We start from the raw sequence: 20,624 nt of genomic DNA on the forward strand, positions 1-20,624 counted from the left end.
AGAGCTCAGTTTCGGTTAATAATCAATCAGTTTAAATCAGTCCATAATGGAAGGTCTTAGGAAACTGAAGGAATAGGTGGGAACATCAGGGCTGACATTATGACAAGTTGTTTCTTAACATCCTGGCCAAATGTAAGTTCATAGCTCTACTTGAGGCTGTGTGGGTTCAGCCATCATGCACATCACATGAATTAGAAATTTTGTAAAAGATTTCGTAAGACACCTAGCATCTTGCTAGTACCATAGTTTTTCAAGGATATTTGATAATTTTTGCTAATCAGTTCATCAGCAGGTGTTTCCTTTTCTTTTTATTGTTTTGAGGGAAGGGAGAAGAGAGGGAGCTTATCTGAGTTTTTCTTTACAACTTCAGTGTTTTACTGACACATATGGCATGATGATTTTTCTCTCCCTTTCAGAAGAGAAACCTGATTGCTCCAAGGCCCGCTGCGAGGTCCAGTTTTCTCCTCGATGTCCAGAAGATTCCATCTTGATTGAAGGCTATGCACCTCCTGGGGAATGCTGTCCACTCCCAAGCCGTTGCGTGTGTAATCCTGCAGGCTGCTTGAGGAAGGTTTGCCAACCAGGCTATTTGAATATATTGGTTTCTAAGGCATCAGGAAAGCCAGGGGAATGCTGTGATCTCTACGAATGCAAGCCAGGTAAAAGTAGATACAATTTCTTTTCCCATTTTTCAATTTTTCTGTCTGACAAGCAAAATAATCTATTTAATTGCATCCAATAAAGCCTATAGAGCCTCTACATTCTTCTGATTATTCTTGAAAGTTAATTATCATATGTAGGCAATACCCATTTAAAAAAAAGGATAAAATACTATGGTAAATTTTACTTCCTTTTTTCTTTAGATAATAATTTAAACTGAGTAGCAAGGGAAAAGTAACCTAGTAAGAATATTGCATTTCTGTGAATGCTACTAGTGCAAGTGACACACTTTATCTATTGATTAGCTTGTAGAGAGGTTTTTCATGGTAGGAATACACTGTGCATGGACAGGAAGTTAGGTTTTCTGTTTTAAGATCTCTCTAGATGATCAAGTGTTGACCCTTAAAAACTGCAGAGCAAAAAGATTATGGAGGAGCATACTAAAAAACTGTACAACATTTTAAGTATTTACTCATCTTCCATTTCATGAGAACACAAATCAACCTTTCTTGTGATTTATTATTCCAAGTGAAGTGGAAGATGTAATTCACTCTTTGATCCAGACTTTGGCAAGATAAATAGTCAAAACAGAGGACTGAAGGCAAGCATATAAAATTATATAATCCAAAACATTATATGCAAACTATTTCAAGTGTGCTTAAACTGTGCCTTTCCTATGCTTGTTTAACGTTTTCCTAAATTTTTCACAGAAGAAGATTGTACAGTCGTTCTATCTTCTAGTGCTTCTCTTTGTGTTTTTTTTCCTACTACTCAGTGCAAATCTGTGTGGAAATTTAAGCAAACTTTTTTGTACCTTGTCCTGAGTAGTCGGTGAACAAGTCTTTACTAAAATTTTTTGCTCTGAAACATTTTGTCAACCATAGGCTTCTTTCATCTAGAATTAGCTGTAATTTCATGTTACATGGTGTTTTTGGACTCCTCCCTGGTTATGTTTCCCTTCTATAAGTTTTTTTTTAGTTAGTCCACACTTTGATATGTGGTATCCAAAAGCAAACTATTATTTTGGGACAGTCTTCATCAGCACTAAATACTTTAGAATAATTGCCTTCTGTTTCTCATTCAAAACTTAAAATGAGATTTTAACTGTTCTGTGATAGTTATTTCTAGTTTGTGAACTGCTGTGATGTCAGGATCTTTCTGTAGTATGACTGCTACTGAACCATTATATTTGTATGTTTTAATTCCTCCTGTACACTTCAATTATGCCTTTACTGAATTTTGTCTTGCTGACTTTGGATTATTTATCATTTTCAAAAGAAATTTTAGCTCTGATCTTGTCCTCCCAAATATTATTTGAATTCCCATCTTGTAGTTGGCAAATAAGTCCATCCAGACTTCCCCATGGAAATTACTTCTTGAAAGCTGTTTTCAACTTGCTAGTTTTACAGAGTCTTCGAATTGAATGTGATTCTCTATCACATTAGTGAATTTATGTAACTCTGTATTATTTTCTGAAGCAGTTTGTATTTTTTGCTCTGGGGAGATTTAAGAGGGGAAAGTACATGGGACTGGAAAATGAGTGTGTGTGTTAGGAGGGTAGAAGAGCAGGGAGTTTGAAGAGATTGGGGAAGGAAAGAAACTAATGGGATTTAAGGGAAGCGTTGAGCTTTGTAAATGGGGGTTAGAAATGGAGAGACCTGGTGTGGAGGGTTGAGTGCCCACCAGAATTATTTACTCTTTTTTGCTCTGAGATAGGATTAGGAGAAAAAGCAAAGCAGGCTCAAACTTTAAAGGGTATAAAGAAAGCTTTATTAACAAAACTATAAGGAGAAAAAACAAATAAGAACCAGAATAAAACCTTCAAAACACTTTTCCTCTCCCCCACAAGCTCCTTTTCTTTCTCACTGAAAATGTGCACAGACAAAACTTAGAACTTAGGTCAGTTTGCCACCTCTAAAAATAGCCCTTCATGAGTTCTTTTAGAGAGAGAAATCTCTTTTTCCATGCCACAGAAACTTCTCCACAAGAAAAAACAGTTCTCTTGTGGCTTCAATTCTCACAAATAGCAACTGCCCAGGAATCTGCATTTGTGAAGTCCCTCCCATTTCGCTCAGCCTTCCCACAGCTGCATTATGGGCCATGTAAACTCATGGCATACCATTTTAAAGATGAGCGGTTCAAAAGCAAAGGTTCTCTTCATCTCTTGCTGAGATCATTTTTGTCTCTGGGAACAGAGGCCGTCTTCTTCCTGGAGGCAGGTCTTCATCTCATCTCGTCTCATCTCTCTGCTCAAACTTCTCATAAGATCACGGTGACTTCAACATTTATTTACTTTAACACAAATGCCTTTGCTCATATATGCAGTTTGAACACTCTTCATCTCCCCATACATGTCTTCCATGACTTATAGGGATATTCTAGCATTTTACAGTCCATCACCATGGCCTTACAAAAGAATTTCAGCCCGAGACTAGGCATCTTCTCATTCTCCTCTCATCTAAGACTTGACTCCTCCTTTGCTGACCTTGATGTCTTCATACTGTCTCTCTGCATGTCTTTACTCTATCCTTTTCTCTCACTCAGAGAGGATTCAATGTTTCGCGAGCTTCATCTGTGCAAAGAAAGAGTTCATATCTCACTCAAGGCCTGCAGAGGTCATGATGGTTGATCGGTGGTAGATTCAGGCCATGCTGGGGCTGTGCCAGGATCTCGGGGGCTTTAGCTGCATTCAATTCCAGCTGCAGGGCCACTCTGCATGGCTGCAGATCTGCCCCTGGGGGGGAGAAGCAGCTAGGATCTCAGCAATAACACACTGCGCTGCTGGGGCCTCCCCACCTTCCTCTGCCTGGCGGCTGCTGACACTGCCAGGGGGGAAAGTGGATTAGGGGCAGGATGTTTACAGCCACTGGGGCCTGATTCAGCCGGGATGGGGCCTTCTCCCCTCCCCGTGCCCAGCAGCCACCAGGCCCGGCCCCAGCAGGGCTGCAGCGACAGCAGGGCCCGGCCCGGCTGCACCAGGGCACGCGGGCCCTGCCCTGTTACCTCTTCCCGGGCCAGAAGGAAAGAGAGAGCCTCTCCCGGGGTTTTTCGATTTGTAACGTGTATGTTCACAGAGACATGTCCGGCTTTCTAGTGGTTTAACAAGATGTCAATATTCAAAACTAGTCGCTGATCGGTTTTGTCACAGCTTTTTTAGAAAAATTGCTTCAGTGGGTGGCTTCTCTCCTCACCGAATGTCAATCAATGCAAAACCAATGCACCCAGTAATAAACTCTGCATCTTTGGAATCTGACTTGGTATCTTAAAGAAGATCTTGTAGGCAAGAGTTAGAGAGGAATGGAACTCTGTGAATTATTACCGAAATGCCATGTTGCTAGAAAAATATGGATAAAGGGCAGAGTAAAGCCTGGGAGGTTGTGTTCGTGCAGAGACTCTTGTGGGGCTGATGTCATCGGTTTTACAGCAAGTAAACTTGTCAGCAAGTCTATGGAGTTACCACGCTGGACAGAGAAAAATGTTTTTCTGTTATTTCCCACAGACCTAAAAAGTTAAGTCCTGTGAGTAATGCTTCCAAAACACTCTTCGTGCACCTCCATGTCTGCTTAACCAGCCTCAATAGGGATTTGCAACAGCAAGGGCTTTGTAGGGGAAGTAAAGCTGGGAGGACTACTTCCTATGACAGCAGTGCTGCTTTATGCCAAGATAAAGTTCTTGTGCAATTAAAGCATAAATTGTGTTTATTTTTGTTCCTTAAAAAAAAAAAAATCACTGCTCCTTAGTTTACTCCGGCATTTGAGTTGGGAGCCCTCAGCTGAGAACTGTGAATGTTCAAGTGATGTGATTGGCAGTGGAGTTAGTAAAAGGAAAATAGAAAGTGTTTCCTCAACACTAAATGCTAGAATAAAAATTATATATTTCGTCTTGAGATCCACTTCCTCTTCTGCCCCTTTTACTTTAGGAATATGATTGAAGGCATTGATACTCAGTTAAAATGAATACTGAAGAAACTTAGTGGCTTAGTCATACGTGTCTGTTAACCTCCAGATTAATTTGCTTTAAATGTTCTTACTTATTGCTCCACCAAGTATCTCATCACAGTTGTGGCACCTAGTGAGAACTGGAGGAGAAGGGAATACAAGTGACATTGTCCCTGATAAGTAGCAGCTGTGTAAATTACCCAATACAGTCTCGCCCCTGATGAGTCACAGCCATAGCCAATAAAGATAAGTGTGATAAAAGGGAGCGGGTTAATTGGTGAAGGCTCATCATGGAGGATCATGAACGTGAGGATCACAAAGAAGGATCCTGGGGAGAGAGAATCAAGTCTTGGTCTGCAGTTAGAGCCTGTTGTTGGAACCTGCAGTCGTAGTCTAGCTGGGTAACAGCCTGCATTTCAGAGTCTGCAAACTAGTACCTGCAGTCATAGTTTAGCAGGAAATAACCAGCAGTCAGAGGCTGCAAGGGAGACCTACAGTAGGAGCTTGCTGCAGCCAGAGTCTGCAGTGAATGGTTGGAATCAGGATGGCTAAGCCATAGAGAGGAATAAACCAGGACCCTTTTCATGTTGTGATAAACAAGAAGTCTGTCTCGGTTCATTTTCTACCCTCTAAGAAGAGGGCTCCTGCAACAAAAACAAGTGTCATGCTCATTGTTCTACTGTGGCTGCAAAGCTCAGAGATGAGATAATCCTGGTTTGGTTCCATTAGCAACCTCTTTTATTCCTACAAGATGTGTGTAACTGTCCATTCACAAGTAGGGAATTTAGTCTATGTGCATTGAATTTAGTTTTAAGCTGGGGATTACATTTCTCAAAATGTATTTTCAATTTTTTTTTCTTAAAGATAGTTTGAATGAGCAATCTCAAAGGGAACTGCATAATGTGTTAATAGCAAAAATAAAAATAAAACAAGATTTGTGGGAGTGTATGTGCTAAACCACTATGAACAAGGACATTTTTAAAATCATGTTTGTTTATTTAAGGAGTTTGAGTTAAAATCTAAATTAAAACATATTTTGCTGAAGTGTTGATAGGAACTCTACCTGTCACTTCTGAATATCACAAGCTAAATAGTTTACTTTGGCAGTTGTCCCACAGGTGTTTCTTGTACCTTTTCTGATAAATTTTGTTGTTGTATATGGTGCAATGGAGAGTCTCATCTTTTAGTTTCTGACATCTTTGGGAAAGCATTGGGAAATGTCTGTTATGATAGACATAACCTGTGTTGAAAAAACCACTCATTTGTCATTTTTTTCAGAAGTCCTTTTGGCGGAGCTTACATTCACTCATCTCCAGCATGGCCTGAAAACTACTCTTTTTTTTCCTGTTCCAAACACTGGTTTAAACACAATTGTAAAGAAAATGTTATTGCTTGCATTACTTCTTTGGGGAATTCTCTGCAGTCAGGGCTTGATGGAAAGTCTGAGATCAGCAGCATAATTTAGTAGGTAGTGTGTAATGAGGCACAGGGAAGTAGCTTGTGCTCCACCCTGACACAGCTTCAGCATTGAAAATCAGGTCTGGAGCTCATACAGCCTTGCACTAAGGACAAGGGTCAGCAGAATCAAGTTTTTATACACAGCTCAGAGAAACAGTTCTATGATGTTTTTCTTTTATCCTCTGTTACTTATGGAATAGTACTTACATTGTTTTATTGGATGATTTGTTAAAAGCTTATGTTGACAGAACTTGAGATGGGAGTGGGAAAGAATTGAACAAAAAGGGTGAGGAAGAGTTACAGATACATTTCTAATGGAGCTGGAGAAATGAGCTGGCTTTTAAGTTGACAGTGAAGGTGAGGGAGGAGGAAAAATCAGCAAGTGTGGAGATCCATGTTGGGAAATACCTGGGATAGAGCAAATAAGGAAGTGGTTCAGGCAGTGACACAGCTGCATTGAAGGTCCAGGAATGCTGTGGTTGTATGTAATATGTTCTGAAATGTCATGGAATGTAAAAAGGATAACGACTTGTCATGGAGAGATACTTCCTTTCTACTTCTCCCATGGCAGACAATGTGACTGCCATTTTCACATGTAGTTGTGTTGTGTTGCATTGTTCATGAGGAACCAGTTGAAATGCATCTGAACTGAAAGTAGAGGATGTCACATGATACTTTCATGCTGTAAAAGTAGATTTTGTATCCTTGTACTGAACCATCAGAAATTTGCAACTTTTGAAACCTTAGCCTGTACTGAGCCGCTGTTTCATCAGAAATGCAAATACTGACTTGCTTCTTCACCGTTAGATAGCTATGTATTTATTTAGGTCTTGCCCTAAGCTGTACATTGTTTTAGTTCAAAAACCAGCCATTTTATTAGTTGAAATATGTAAAGGTGAAATTTAACATACTTAATATACTTAGTTAACTTTCTAGTAGGAAGTTTTTTTCACCTGGTTTCATTAGCACTTTCAAAACCTTTGGTTTTGTAGCCTACAAAGGAGGTAGCACATTACTGCAGATATGTCAGGGCCTGCAACTGTGGCAGAGTTTCTGCTACATTCCTGTGGAAAAGTGGTCACTCTCAGGTGCTTCTATATACAGATTCAGTACGTGAGAAAATTCTTGAAGACTTCTAAGCAAAGGTTGATTGGGTGAATCTTCACTGATAGGAAACTGGAACATATTCTTGAAGACACAGATTTGTCAAACTGTATTTAGAGCTTAAAGTTTCTATAATAGACAAAAAAAAGAGTTTAGAATAAGATATATGATAACAGTTTATAATAAACTGTTGATGAAATGTGCACATGTTAATTATTGGAGTCACAGTAGGATGTGAAAAGAAAACTAAACAGTCAGTGGCAAATGTTTGCAGTCTTATTTTTCAGGACAGTAGTGCAGCTAATCTAGGAGATACCTTTTAAAGAAATGCAGAATCCAATTACAGGCTATTCTGTAACCTCAGAATATTTTCATCTTATCTATAAGCTTCTGTCAGTACTTTTTCCAGTTTGAGAAACCTGTTTAAATCTGAAAGAAAGTGGGAACTTTTTTTCCTTTTTCAAATATTTTTCATTTCTTATCTGTCTTAATCTCTCTCCTGTGAGGAAACTATGAGAGAGATAGGGCTGTTCCACCTGAAGAAGAGAAGGCTCAGGGAAGATCTCATCCATGCATATGAGTACCTGAAGGGGGTGTAAAAACAGAGCCGGGTTCTTTTCAGTGGTGCCCAGTCATAGGACCAGAGAGGCAAGAGGCACAAATATAAACACGGGATGTTCGCTCGGAACTTCAGGAAGCTCTTTTTCACAATGAGGGTGACTGGACACTGGCACAGTTTTTCCAGAGAGGTAGTGGAATCTCCATCCATGGAGATATTGAAAATTCACCTGGGCATAATCCTGGGCAGCCAGATCTACATGGCCTGGCTTGGGAACCTCTAAGAGGTCCTGTCCTACCTCAGCTGTTTTATGATTGATCTAATAATGTAATCATAAAGAGAAAAAGTTCTATTTAAGTAGTCTTAACTTGGGGGTTGTTTGTAATGATTTTAAGTTTGTACTTGATTAAAAATGACAGACTGGTCTGCTTTTCAGTATTAGTGAGCCATGTACTATCACACTGTAGCCACTGCAATGGAGATGTGTAGAGCAGATGTAATTCTGAGACTGATATCTCATGATGCAGAGTCAGTTATAGCTATGTACCGCTGAAGATCAAGCTTGGAAAATGTAGGACAGGAAGAGAAAAAATGGCCCTTTGAAGGCAATGTGCTCTTGCAAGAAGTGTGGGTAGCATTGTCAAGCTGCTTTAGCAGTTCAGTAAGGCGCTGTGATAGTGTCAATATTGCAGTGAAGTTTAATCAGTAATCAGGGATATCGTACTGCATAATTTGCAGTCTGGTAACATTCTGTTCATCCTGCTCGCTCAGTCAGAAAGTAGCTCATTTCTTAAAGAGGGAACCGTGTTTTATTCTGCACTTTCTTAGTATAATTATGAAAAGGCATAGCAGATACGTATTACCTGAGCTGGTAGTGGAAGATTTAGTACCAAGTAAGAGAAAGAGGTGTTTCAGCTCTCCAGAGTATGACTTAGATCATTAAATATTTATTTAGCCTGGGTTGGGCTTCTTTTTCTTTTGCATTTCTAGACATTTGTTGCTTTCTAAAAACTGTGGGTGAGTCTTGTTAAGTAGAATTCTTCATTTCACTAATGCAGAAAGATTTGTTAATTTGCATTTCATTTTTGCCATATATAAATATACAAATAAGACAACCTAATAAAATAGTCTCTAAAAATGTACTTTACACATGCACACATATATCTATAATGTATATTTTTTTCCTATAACCCAAGTATTTTTCTGTTTAAACAGACTTTAATTAGTTAAAATTTAACAATGAATTGTTTACTGTTTTAAAAGCTGTGGGTAATCCATATTCTTCATAACTAGGGTACTTCTATATTCACAGCTGTAATGGCGGTGTAAGGTTGCCTGTCAAACTTCTGTAAATTTTTTTATTAACTAGTACCACTTCAGTTGCTTCCTAATAATTTTAAAAAGTGAATCTTAAAGAGAAAAGGAGGCTTTTTGTATATTTTACCTAGCAAGCACTCATTCATTGGATAATTTTTGTGACTTAAAAGGCTGATGCATAAGTGGTTGCTTATGAGGAAGTAATTTGCAGAAAGCTTCTAAAGCATGAGTAAAAGAAATGTTCTTCTTCCCTTCCTCCATAGTGTTCAGTGTGGATTGCAGCACAGTGGAATGTCCTCCTGTTCAGCAAGTTGTTTGCCCCCTGGATAGCTATGAAACCCAAGTCAGGCTGACGGCCGATGGCTGCTGCACCCTGCCCACAAGGTTGGTGTCTCGATGGCTCGGTACTTTTACCTTGTTCTCGACAATTCAAGTACTGTAAACATCAGATAATAATGCCTACTTCTGTGACAATAAATGCTGATACTGAATAAAAGCTACTGAAGCTAAAAGCAGACTGAAGTAGGTTGTAGCGGTCTGATGGAAATGCAGAATTGTGTATTTGCAAAGCAGAAAAAAAAGTCATCGCAGTACAGGTGTATGTGAAGTTGGTTTCTGCTAAAATTGTTTGAGGAGTTAGTGTCTCTAGATTGGCTTTCAGTTAATTCAATTAATTTTGCAAAAGTTAACTTTTGAAGGTGTTTGATCGTGAGGAGTTAAGTGATGGAGATGACAGGAGACATGCTAGTAAAAATCTCATCTAGTTAAAGGAGAAAAATAATCTTCTGTATGTGGAAGATCACTGTAAAAAATGAAAGATGGCTCTCTGGAACTGCAGGGGAACTGAAATTTCAAGTACTTGTTTGCATTTTACTTCTGTTGTTGTTCAAGTATAACTTACTGTGATTTAAAAAAAATAAGGCAGTTTTAGAGTTGGTTTTGTTCCACAGTTATGCACCACTCTCTGAGTTTGTGTTTTTACAAGAAATTTCCCAAACCCCGATTCACGAATACGCCAAATAAATACATATTCAAGCAAAAATTAACATAAATGAAAAGATTTTACATCAAAAAGTAAATTTTTCTTGTAGATATAGCTAGTCAGCTTGCTTAGTGGAAGGTCTTTGCAGCCATATAATATTGTCATATTCTCAGCCCCTTGTGTATAAAGTAGTAAAAAAGTTGCAAAGAATTCAGAAAGTAGAAGATGACAAAGATTGTGTAATCAAGGTTGCTCTCTTTTGGGTACCCTTTGGGTGCACGTTTACTGTGGCATCCTCTTAAAACTGTTGTTTCCCTGACATATGGGAGTCTCCTATTGCATGGAGAATCAAAGACCTCTAATAAAATTAAGGCAGAAAAAGAGATACGGAAAATATCATTTAATGCACTAATCCTACCTCTTAAAATTTGAAAATTTATTTCTAAACTTGACAGGTTTCATTTGTAATTGTAGAATACTGATAGTAATCCGATTCTTATTATCCCTATTCAATTAATGCTGCAAATGTTTTTTAATTCAGAGTTGTTTTCTGAATTTTGTATACCAGAACATGGTATGGATTCTAGTATCCTCCCTTTATTCTTTGACATATTTTCTGTAAACCTCCTAGGAACTGCAATCATGTATTAGTTTAGAGCTGACCTGGCTAGCTGGGAGTGTGCAGGAGTCTGAAGATTTTATGCAGTCATCATACTGCCATTGTTGCAAATATAGCTCAGTATGTTCAAGACAACTAGAATAAAATGCTGCTAAGGACTGTATTCAGCAAGATAGATTATAAAGCAAAAGAAGCAATCACAGATTAATATTTCATAAATTTAGGGTTTAGATTTACACTTAGTAACATTGATACATTAGAAAGATTAATGGTACATTTTTACTTCCAAATTTGTTTCAACTTGTTGGATTAAAGAGTGATATGTAAGCCACATTATTTTGGTTTCGCAAAAGTAAAATTATGTTCTATTTTTGTGCAGTCTAATATAACTTGTTTGATTTTTCTAGTGCTTGGGTGAAGGGAATGAAAAATATCCACTTTATTCTTTGTCAGTGATAACTTCAATGTTCCTTCTCTCAGGAAATATAGAGTACCAAGAAAATAAATCTTCATTTACTTGAGAAAAATTACCAGTTTGAAATATCTTCTATTTCTAGTACACATGTGGGGACTGACCTTAAATAAAACACCTAGAGCAAGCATGTTCTTGAAAGAATCTTTTTATTTTGTTGAGAATGTTAAAAAATGAAGTTGATTTGCTAAGCACTAACTGATGTCTGAAGTGTCCTTGTCTGTGTGCATGGCAAGTCAGTGATGAACAAGTATTCTCTTCTCCCTGCACAAAGGTCCCAATTGTACCAGCAGGCTTACAGCGTGTGAATTACTAGATAATTGTGAATTCCTGAGACCTCTTTGAAATCAGCTGTTGCACATTCCTGGGATCAGAGTTTAACAGGAGATCAGAGCTAGTACAGATGAGTACTTAGCTCCTGGAGTCTTAGGATCTGATCTTAGGATCGAATGGGGTTTTGTGTTAATACCTCTGCCCTCCTTGATGTATAGAACTGCAAAATACCTCCAGAATTAGCATAACCTAGTATGTCTGCAGGCAGGTAGAAACAACTGTAGGTGTCTTGTACTTCTCCATTATTTTTTAATTTCATGGCTCAGTCTCTGTTGCTGTGTGTTGTTATTATGTGGGTGCCTATTTGGATTGCCTTAAATCAGCCAAAGCAATAATACACTTTTTACTGGAGTAGATGAGAAGGAAAGAAGAAAAACTGAATCTGGCAGTAATATGATTATATAGATGCTTTACATGTTATGTGCCTGCTAGAAATATATTTAATTATTTTGATTTTCATATGCCACTGGGCTTCTTAAGAAAGTGACATAGTCATCATTCATGTGCTGTAAGTAAAGATTTTATTTGAAGGGGGAATAAAGGAACACAGGCATGGGAATAATAGAAAAAAAAAAAGCTTTAAAAATATTAGAGGAAAGAGAAGTGCATGTATGAAAAGATAAAACAGAAAGGAAAACAAAGTCGCAGTTACTTGGAACATGAAAATTGAGCCAGTTGACTTCAGGTTCAGTGTTTCCTCAGATTTGAGGAGACACCCTTTGTATTTGAAGGGTCTCTGTGAGACTTGCATGTCAAAATTGCAGGAAAAAAGTGCAGATTTATTAATTTCTTAATAAAATATTAAGAATTATGAAATATCAACATTGTCTTTTCTGAGATTCAGTTTAGAATCACCTAATTGCATATCACATCTCTTTCATTGTTAGAATTAAGTTCAAAAGAAGTGGCACTAATTTTCTAGTGTATATATGAGAATAATTTATTAAAGGCAGAGACATTGTTCTATAAGGTCATGGACTTTGGACAGTCATTTAGAGTAGATGAAATTGTGTTTTTAAGACTATGAGCTCTTCAAAGAAGTTATGGTTATCTTTTTCATTTACTGACACTGAAATAAAAGCATAATACAAGCAGAATCAAAAAGCAATTAAAGGAGAGTGCCATGGTTAACGACAGATGACATCTCACTGAGCTGGTTAACAAGTAGTTGATAATTTCATATACAGTAGGAGCAGATTGAATTCTGCCTCACATCCTGTTCTTGGTGTGTTTCTTGTACATAATATTCTAGGAAAATGGAGACCTTTAAATCTGATGACAAATTGGCATTTCTTTTGTGAGCAAACCCCTGAATGCGTATTCATAACAATGAAAAGTCCTTGAGTAATGCCAGGGGAAAAGTGGGAATAGTAAACATCTGATACCATAAATTCTTGTTCTTGCACTCAGAGGTTGCATTTAGTGTCACACTGATTTCTAATGCAGTGGTTCTAACAGTACATACTGATTTGGCATCAACATCAAAATACCAGTTGCTTCAGCTTTCATCAGGCTGTTATGAGACACGTATCTTAAATTTCCAGCAATTATGTTAAGAAAGCTAAATGTTTGGAAAACAGGAAAACAGCTATTATGTTAGGAAAGCTTAGAACAGTCTGTCTCTGGTCTTGGTAAAGATGCTTGCTTTTCCAAGGAGGTTGTTGAACAAAATATGTATTAGAGCTCTTGCAGAAAACATTACTGTAGTTTTTTCAATGTAAGTTTGTGGTTTTCTATTAGAAAGTTGAATGTGATCACTATCAAGTTTACAGAACTGTTCTCTTCAGATGTTCCCAGTTTTTCCTGCTTAAATGAAGTTTCTTCAAGTTTTCAGAATCCTTTGGGAATTTATTTTTAAGTGTAAAAATCTTTATCAAAATCTATTTCATTTCTTTATCTGTGAAAAATGGAACAGGACAATGATTATAAACAGCTTATATTTTTATTACTCATATAGTTTTGTGCATGTTTCATAGGAGTTTTACAGCATAGTATATGGCCTGTTAAGATAGCTTTCCACCAAATATTTTTGGACCATCTTTTTTTCTTTGTGACTGTTGTCAGAATAATTTGGAAGTTTAGTCTTTATTAGGTCTCTGCTTCTTGCTAATGTTTTATACCCCTGCTTCTGTGCTGTCATCTGTTCTGGATTTGGTAATTTCAAGATTCATTCAGTGCTCTGCTCTCAGAAATATTTCACATACACACTCTTACCCCTACCCCCAGCTGTTCTTGGTCAGTCTTTTAATGAAACCAGATAACCAAGAAAACTCCATAGAGAAGAGTGCGATGTTAGCACCGTGCCATTATTAAAATGAACAAAACCTAAGTAATTAAATCTGGTTGTCTTGTTATCAGTTCTGAGAAAAATAGTGGGAAAACTGATAGAGGACTGAATTAAGGATTAAAGGATGTAATTATACCTAGAAGCAACCAATGTTGCTGGAATCTGATTTTGTCTTCTAAAGATACTAAGCTTGCCTTTAGAACTTGAGAATCAGAGTGCCTTCCTTTTCAATTTCTGTCTTCCATCATCACTAGTCTTTTTTTTTTTTTTTTTTTTTTTTTTTTGTGATCCTGGCATTAAACAAAACAAACAAATGAAAAACCAACTAGGAATTTTAATTATTTTTTGTCTCACAGAGTTTACTTTATAAAATGGAAATGTATCCCCTTCCCCAAACTGCATAACATTGAAAGACATTTTCCACACCACCTCAGATTTTGAGAGTGACTCGGTCTCAATGAGTCAGCATCATTGTCCTTAAGCTCCTGAGAGGAGCTCTTGGCATGCTGGCTTGACTATCTTGCTGATAACATAGGATATAGTAGTGTTCTTCAGAGAGGAGCGAAGCATCCAGGAGTATGTTCACTAAATCCCAGTAATAAGTTTGCTTCACATACTTCTTAAAAAAGCTCACACCATAATGCTGAATATGTTCTAGATTCAGAAAAGTTCAGGAAAAATTGATATAAGTTTATCTATCAAAATTTCCAGTACTTCATTTTCTACCTGAGTCCTAGCTTTAAAAAAAGCATTATTTCAAGAATGATGTGGTGGGATGAGGAGAAGAAAAAGCAATTGTAAGTTAAGCATAACAGGAGCAGATAAATTTCATATGCCAAAAAAGTGATTAAAAGCTTTTTACAGATCATGGTCTTGCAAGATTGGAGCCCAAAAGGTTTGGACTTGATGGATGAGCAAACAAAGATGCTTTGAATTGGACCATTTCACTATCACTTAGTTACAGATAGCTGAATGGCATTACAAATGCAAGCCTCTCAGTTGGCTCAAGTAGCATGAAGGAGTAGGATTATATTTGTATTGTTGAGAAGAAAACCTCTGAAATTTTTTAGTGAATGAATTAGTCATAGAATTCCTTTTTCCTTGTATGTGGCTAAAATGTCTCAATCTGGGGCTGCTGTGAATGGCAATGCCACTTTTTGATCGGCAGTCTGGTAATAAGGTGAAATGTGCTTGGTCAGCATATCCAAGTGTTAAGTCTCTGGATGATAAAATCTTGTTTTACATTTTCATCATCTATTCATCCCAGTTGGAAGGTCAGAGGGGCAGTTAATAAGCGCATTAAAGATTTACTTAGAAAACAGCCGGCTTCTTGCCCTCAATTTTTAAATACTTTTATTTTTATACAGTTCATGAAAATGAGTAATACCTTGATGTAGTAGGAAATAGTTTTTTAGATAAGGTTTAATTTAAGCTATATCTGGATAGAAGTGGAATATAATTTGGAACTGAACTAGACTAGAATTTTCTACCATATTTAATTACTTTTCAATTTATGACATAGTAGGAAAAAGAGTAAATCTACAAAAATGTACTTCACTTTAAGAGTCTTCTTAAGGGAATGCTCTTTTATCTGTCCTGTACTAAAATATTTTTACATGAGTGTGCATTATTTAACAGTTCTAAAGGCATTAAGGCTAACTAGCAATCAAGATTAGCAATCTAGCTCTTAAAATTGTATATACCATTGCTGAATTAGTTTTGATTCCAAAGAAAGAAATTACCTATTTTGTTACTTTTAATCTTTTGTTTCTAATAAAAACTTGTGCCGTCTTAGGCACAATATAGATGCCACTTGAGAAATTCACCTTTAGCAGTTTCAATTGAATTTATCAGAAAACCTGTAGATAGGTTAAAAGACATGCTGTCTTTTCATGTAAGTGGATTGAAACAAGGGTCCTGTGGCAGATGATTATGCAAAAATCACACCTCTTTAGTGGGCATTTAAATTTATGTAGAATTAGTGTAGTGATTGGGCAAGGGATAATGGTTTTAAACTGAAAGAGGGTAGAATCAAATTAGATATTAGGAAGAAATTTTTTCACCATCAAGGTGGTAAAATGCTGGAATACGTTTCCCAGAGAACAAGTAGATGCCCCATCCCTGGAAGTGTTCAAGGCCAGCTTGGCTGGGGCTTTGATCAGCCTGGTCTAGTGGAAGACGTCCCTACACATGGCAGCTGTTCTGTGATTCCGTGATCTTTCATCCTCCTAGATGACTTTGTCCAGTAAGCAATTGCTTTTACTTTACTTTATCTGCTTTTATGGCACTTGGATATGTTGTTATTGTATCATATATTGTGTCAAGACCTGTTGCAACATTAGACCTCCCAGCCAGTGTTGTGTATTTTGTGTCACACCAGTGTCAAGGCAATCTAATGCCAGCAACACAAAAATCAGCACAGTTCTGTTCTTTTCTTTTCATTCTGTGCCAGCCACCAGAATCATAACTGGGAAGTTTACTGTTTTAAGTTCCCTTTAAAGCTATTATCAAATATATTTGCATTGTATTTGAGAGCACCTCTGAGTCCATGATTAACTTTGCACATATCACATTTAGTAGGAAGGGTATTGTGCCCCCACTCTCATTCCTCTTAGCTTTTTGGCTGTTTCAGATCTTCTCTATATCATTCCTTGTGATTTTCACATTTGTCTAGATTTTCTTAGGTCTTCCTGTCTTTGGAAGACCTTCATTTTTTGACAATATTTTGGTGTTCCATACAGCATTCACCACTTGGATTCCTTCAACCTTCTTTAGAGGACAGTCATGATTTTTCAGCAAGTGTAACTTTTTCCTCAGTTTCCCCTGTATCAATCACCTCTCTTAAGCAACTTCTGCTGATGCAGAGGTCTCCCTTATATTTGTTCTAGAATTTTAGGTCCTTCTCCTCCACCCATCTTATCCTCAAGAATTGTATCCAAGAGAAAATCGTTGTGGATTTTTTCTAAGGGAAGGTTCAGCTGGAACTGGTAAGACCAATAATTGATCCAAGACCTATATCTTCCTGAGACTTCTATTCAGGGGTTGGCTTCTGAGTAACTCAGGTAGCTGAATCAAAGGTCTGTGTTAAGGACTCTGCAGAAGCTTTTTTATGCCTTCAGTTCTGTCATCAGCTTCTTAGAAACTCTGGTTTCTAATCCTAGCCAACTTGCTCAGGTTGTTTCTCCTGCACTTTAGCTCTAGCAGACCACTTTGCCATCTCAAGTGCATCAGAACTGTGGTGGTGTAACATCTGGTGTTGAATTGGAGACTTCCTTATCAAAGAGGCAGGTTTATTTTGAAGGAAAGCTCTACATTGATAACAGCTGAACCCATCCCATGTTAAATCCAGGCTTGCAGTAGGCTTTTGTTTAATGGTTGATTAATAGAACCCTGCAATTTTTTGAAGTTTCATAATATCTGCAAATAGGTGCTTAGGCATTTTCATTTTAGTCTTTAAAATCCTCAGAAGTGAGGAAATGGTCAATATTTTTCCCTGGAAAACAATTTTGCTTCATTCAGGTCTGCTGAGATACTCAGTCCTGCTTATAGACTGCACTGTACTGAATATCCACAAAACACGAGGATAACAGGGCATGGTGTGTAACCTTTCCAGGTGACCCATGTTTCCTGACTGTCTACTCTTGATGTGTTCCAGGAGAGGTAATGAATTGCTGAACTCAGTGTTCAAGCATTCCCCTTCTTCCCTACTACAGCTGCCTCAGGAATCCTCATGTGTTCTCAATGTGATAGTAGTTATTGCTGCCTTGGCACTGATCCTCACCATGTGGGTTGTTTTGGCCAGCAACCATATTTTCCTGAAGTACACAAATGAGGAAAAGATGATATGTTGGTTGGTTGGTTGTTTCTTTAAAGCCATCTCAGTAAAACTTGAACAGAAGCTCTTGAAACACAAGACATTTCTGGAGCCCGATGGCTGACTCCTGAGTGTCAGAGACCTCAGACAAGGAGAGGAAACATGACAGTGTTTGCAGAAGAAATAGCGTGTAAATCTTTTGCAGAAGAAGCTGTATGATATTGTAAATACAGAGGTCTCTGCTTGCATCTTTTATAAGATCAGCGTTTTGAGCCTGTATGACCTGTTAAAAATGCGCATCCACGGTCTTCCACCAACTTCTAGGAAGCATTGAATTGGAAAACCTGAAAGACAATGCCATCTAAAGGAAGAAGCACATTTCCCAAGAGCAAAACAAAAAACCCCCATTTGCCCTGGGGGAGGAGGTATCAATGATAGCCATGCAAGCAGTTTCCTTTTTATGGGAAAATACCTGCAGTTCTCTAATCTGACCATGTGCTGCGTTAATGGTATGTTAAATCCTCCACTGTGAAACTTGGAGAGAAATTTTAAGCCAGATAAATTGAAGTAACTCCTAATTGTATCTACTTTTAGGTGGTGTTTTATGCTTGAAATTAGAATGAGGTTGTAGTATTGGAATTTGGGTTTGTTTCCATTCTTATAAGCAAGCTGGTGTTTGAAGTCTTTCAGCTTTATAATAAGCTGGTAGATGCGTCTTTCTGTTTCAATTTTTGTTTTCACTTGTCAGTCTAACAATTCATGTATACCTTGATCACACTGAGTATTGTTTTTCATCTTTCTCCTGAGACTTCCCACTGTGTTTTGTTTCATTTATTCTACTTAATCAGCTATTAGCTTGTTTGGAAATTGAATAAGTGATTTAGTTGAGAATAATTTCTGACTTCAACAGGGAAATTTCTATTTGCATCACAGAGATCAATCATGTCTGACTGTTGTCTTCAGATTCGCAGGCACACAGATGTCTAGGGAGACCCATGTACATAATAAAACAATAGAATTATAATTTGGATGCTTGCATTTTAAAAGGGAAGTAGATATGAGAACTCCCCGCGGTTTCCAATGGTACTTGGGGCAGATGATAATATCAGCATTACAGAGGTTATATGAAGAGTGTGAAGTTGTGTTTCCTCTAGAAGATAGCAGGAAACATCATGTCAGAATTCAGCAGCCACAAATTCTGCTTCTTTCTTCCTTCTCAAATTATTGAATAATTGAAACTGAAGGTCGTGGACTATTTTAAAATGAAAAGTCATTTCTCACTGCTTCTTTGAAATGTCATTGGTGAATTTGAGTCTGGTTTCTACAAAAGTGTTACAGTTCTTGTGTGCATGGTTTCTACTACATAGAAAGGGTCTCATTAGTTGAATGGAGTTGTTTGGTGTCAAAACCACTTAGATTTTGGAGCAAACTTTGGTCTTCATTTTTATTCAAGGTCAGGTTGAATGGGACTCTGAGCAATGTGATGTAGTCGAAGATGTCCCTGATCATTGCCAGGGTTGGGAGTGAACTAGACTACTTTTACAACTTCTTTTCCAACCTAAACCATTTTTTCTTACTTTTCCTAAACTCGTACAGAATTGCCTTCAGGGATTTGAGGAAGGTGTTTAATAGCATGAATGGCATGGAAAAACTAAACATGAAATAATTATGAGGGTTTTGGGTTTCTTCTTGCAAAGAGGAGAAACTGGTCATGAAATTTAACAGTCAAATAAATTACGCAATAATGAATTTTGAGGAGGTCTGTGGGGGTTTTTGGTTTTTTTGTAGGTTTTCAGTGTTTTGTTGTTTGCTTACGGCAAAGCCATCTCTGATGGTTTAGTTGTACGGCGATATGTCATCCAGGAGTAAGAAAGTTTGGAGTTATAGGAATATGGAAGTTTATGAATTACTTAGAAAGCAATTATCTGTAAGTGATTTTGGACTGGAAGTGCTCAGGAATAGTGTTTTATTTGTAAGAGGATCACATATTTATAATTCCTCATTAAACAGTGGTTGAATAAGAAAAGAAATAGCTTTTCATAATATCAGAAAACTGACATTTGTATAGCATCTTAACTGGTATCTTATTTTTAGATTTGAAATGTTTGTTATATTCTGCAGAGTGAAGCTGATAAACCTAAAAAAAAAGAGTAACTGAGGTACACAGTGGTAAAAACCATAGAGACCATCAACAGAAGAAAGCACCTGCTGGTATGGCAAAATGTGAGAAAAATACAGGGTTGAACTAGTTTATGTTGTATTTTATTTCCTATACTGATGAAATCAAAAGGGTCTCTATATATATTTGTGTACCTGAAAAAAATCAGCACAATTGAAAAGTCACATTTGCCCACTGGTTGAATGTGTCTCTGGCATTACTCTTTTGTGACTATCCTCTTCTTCTGTCTTGGCCCTCAGGGAAACAGAGGAACTGATTTAATATTAGTCAAAGGATGAAATGAAGTTTTTCAGTTAGATGAACTCTTTAGATCCTTATCAGCCTTGGAATCTGCTTGATGTGAATGCTGATTTTTATGACAACTTCCCTTGCTCAGCATCTGTTTGCAATTTCCTAATGCTAGTAATGTGCAAAAGATGCACCAAAAAAGTTCCCTTTTGTGGTATCTTTAATTAAAAACTAGATAGTTGCCTTTTTGTAATATTTGAAAGCCCCCTATGTATAAAGATTACTATACTCATGGAAAAAAATCACTGTTACGTTGGGTATCTCTAACAATATCTGGATTTAAAAAAGGAATTTTTCCTTAGGAGCACACTAACTGATTTCTCAATAAGTAAACCCCCTGAAAAATTAAAATAGGAAGAACTTCCATATGAATTTGTTTACATAGCAGTGATGTAAAACTTCTGAGCATTTGCAAACAGTCTCATAGGGTTATACGCAGCTTCCACAGTTTTTCTGTCATCTCTCTTTAGAGGTTTATTATTGGTCTTTGAAATAAAATACTGAAAGATTTCTATGAAAAAAAATAATATTTTCATTACTGATTTTCTGAATACTGTCTTTAAAACCAAAAATGCACACAATAGTGATACTGAATTTGTGAGCAAAAACTCTCC

General features: G+C 37.3%; 1 protein-coding gene across 6 annotated transcripts in view; it reads left to right on the top strand.

Moving 5' to 3' along the window:
• The window catches only part of CRIM1 (cysteine rich transmembrane BMP regulator 1), a 175,004-nt gene that overhangs the window by 81,532 nt on the left and 72,848 nt on the right, over nt 1-20,624 (top strand). For all 6 annotated transcript variants that reach the window (XM_066178566.1, XM_066178567.1, XM_066178571.1 and 3 more), the window contains 2 exons: nt 417-659; nt 9,300-9,420. In XM_066178566.1, coding sequence (XP_066034663.1) covers nt 417-659; nt 9,300-9,420 — 364 coding nt within the window. The remainder of the gene's footprint in view (nt 1-416; nt 660-9,299; nt 9,421-20,624) is intronic.

The sequence above is a fragment of the Chamaea fasciata genome, unplaced genomic scaffold (assembly GCF_029207755.1).
Source record: "Chamaea fasciata isolate MVZ Bird 193981 ecotype frontalis unplaced genomic scaffold, bChaFas1.0.hap1 SCAF_3, whole genome shotgun sequence".
Classification (NCBI taxonomy): domain Eukaryota; kingdom Metazoa; phylum Chordata; class Aves; order Passeriformes; family Sylviidae; genus Chamaea; species Chamaea fasciata.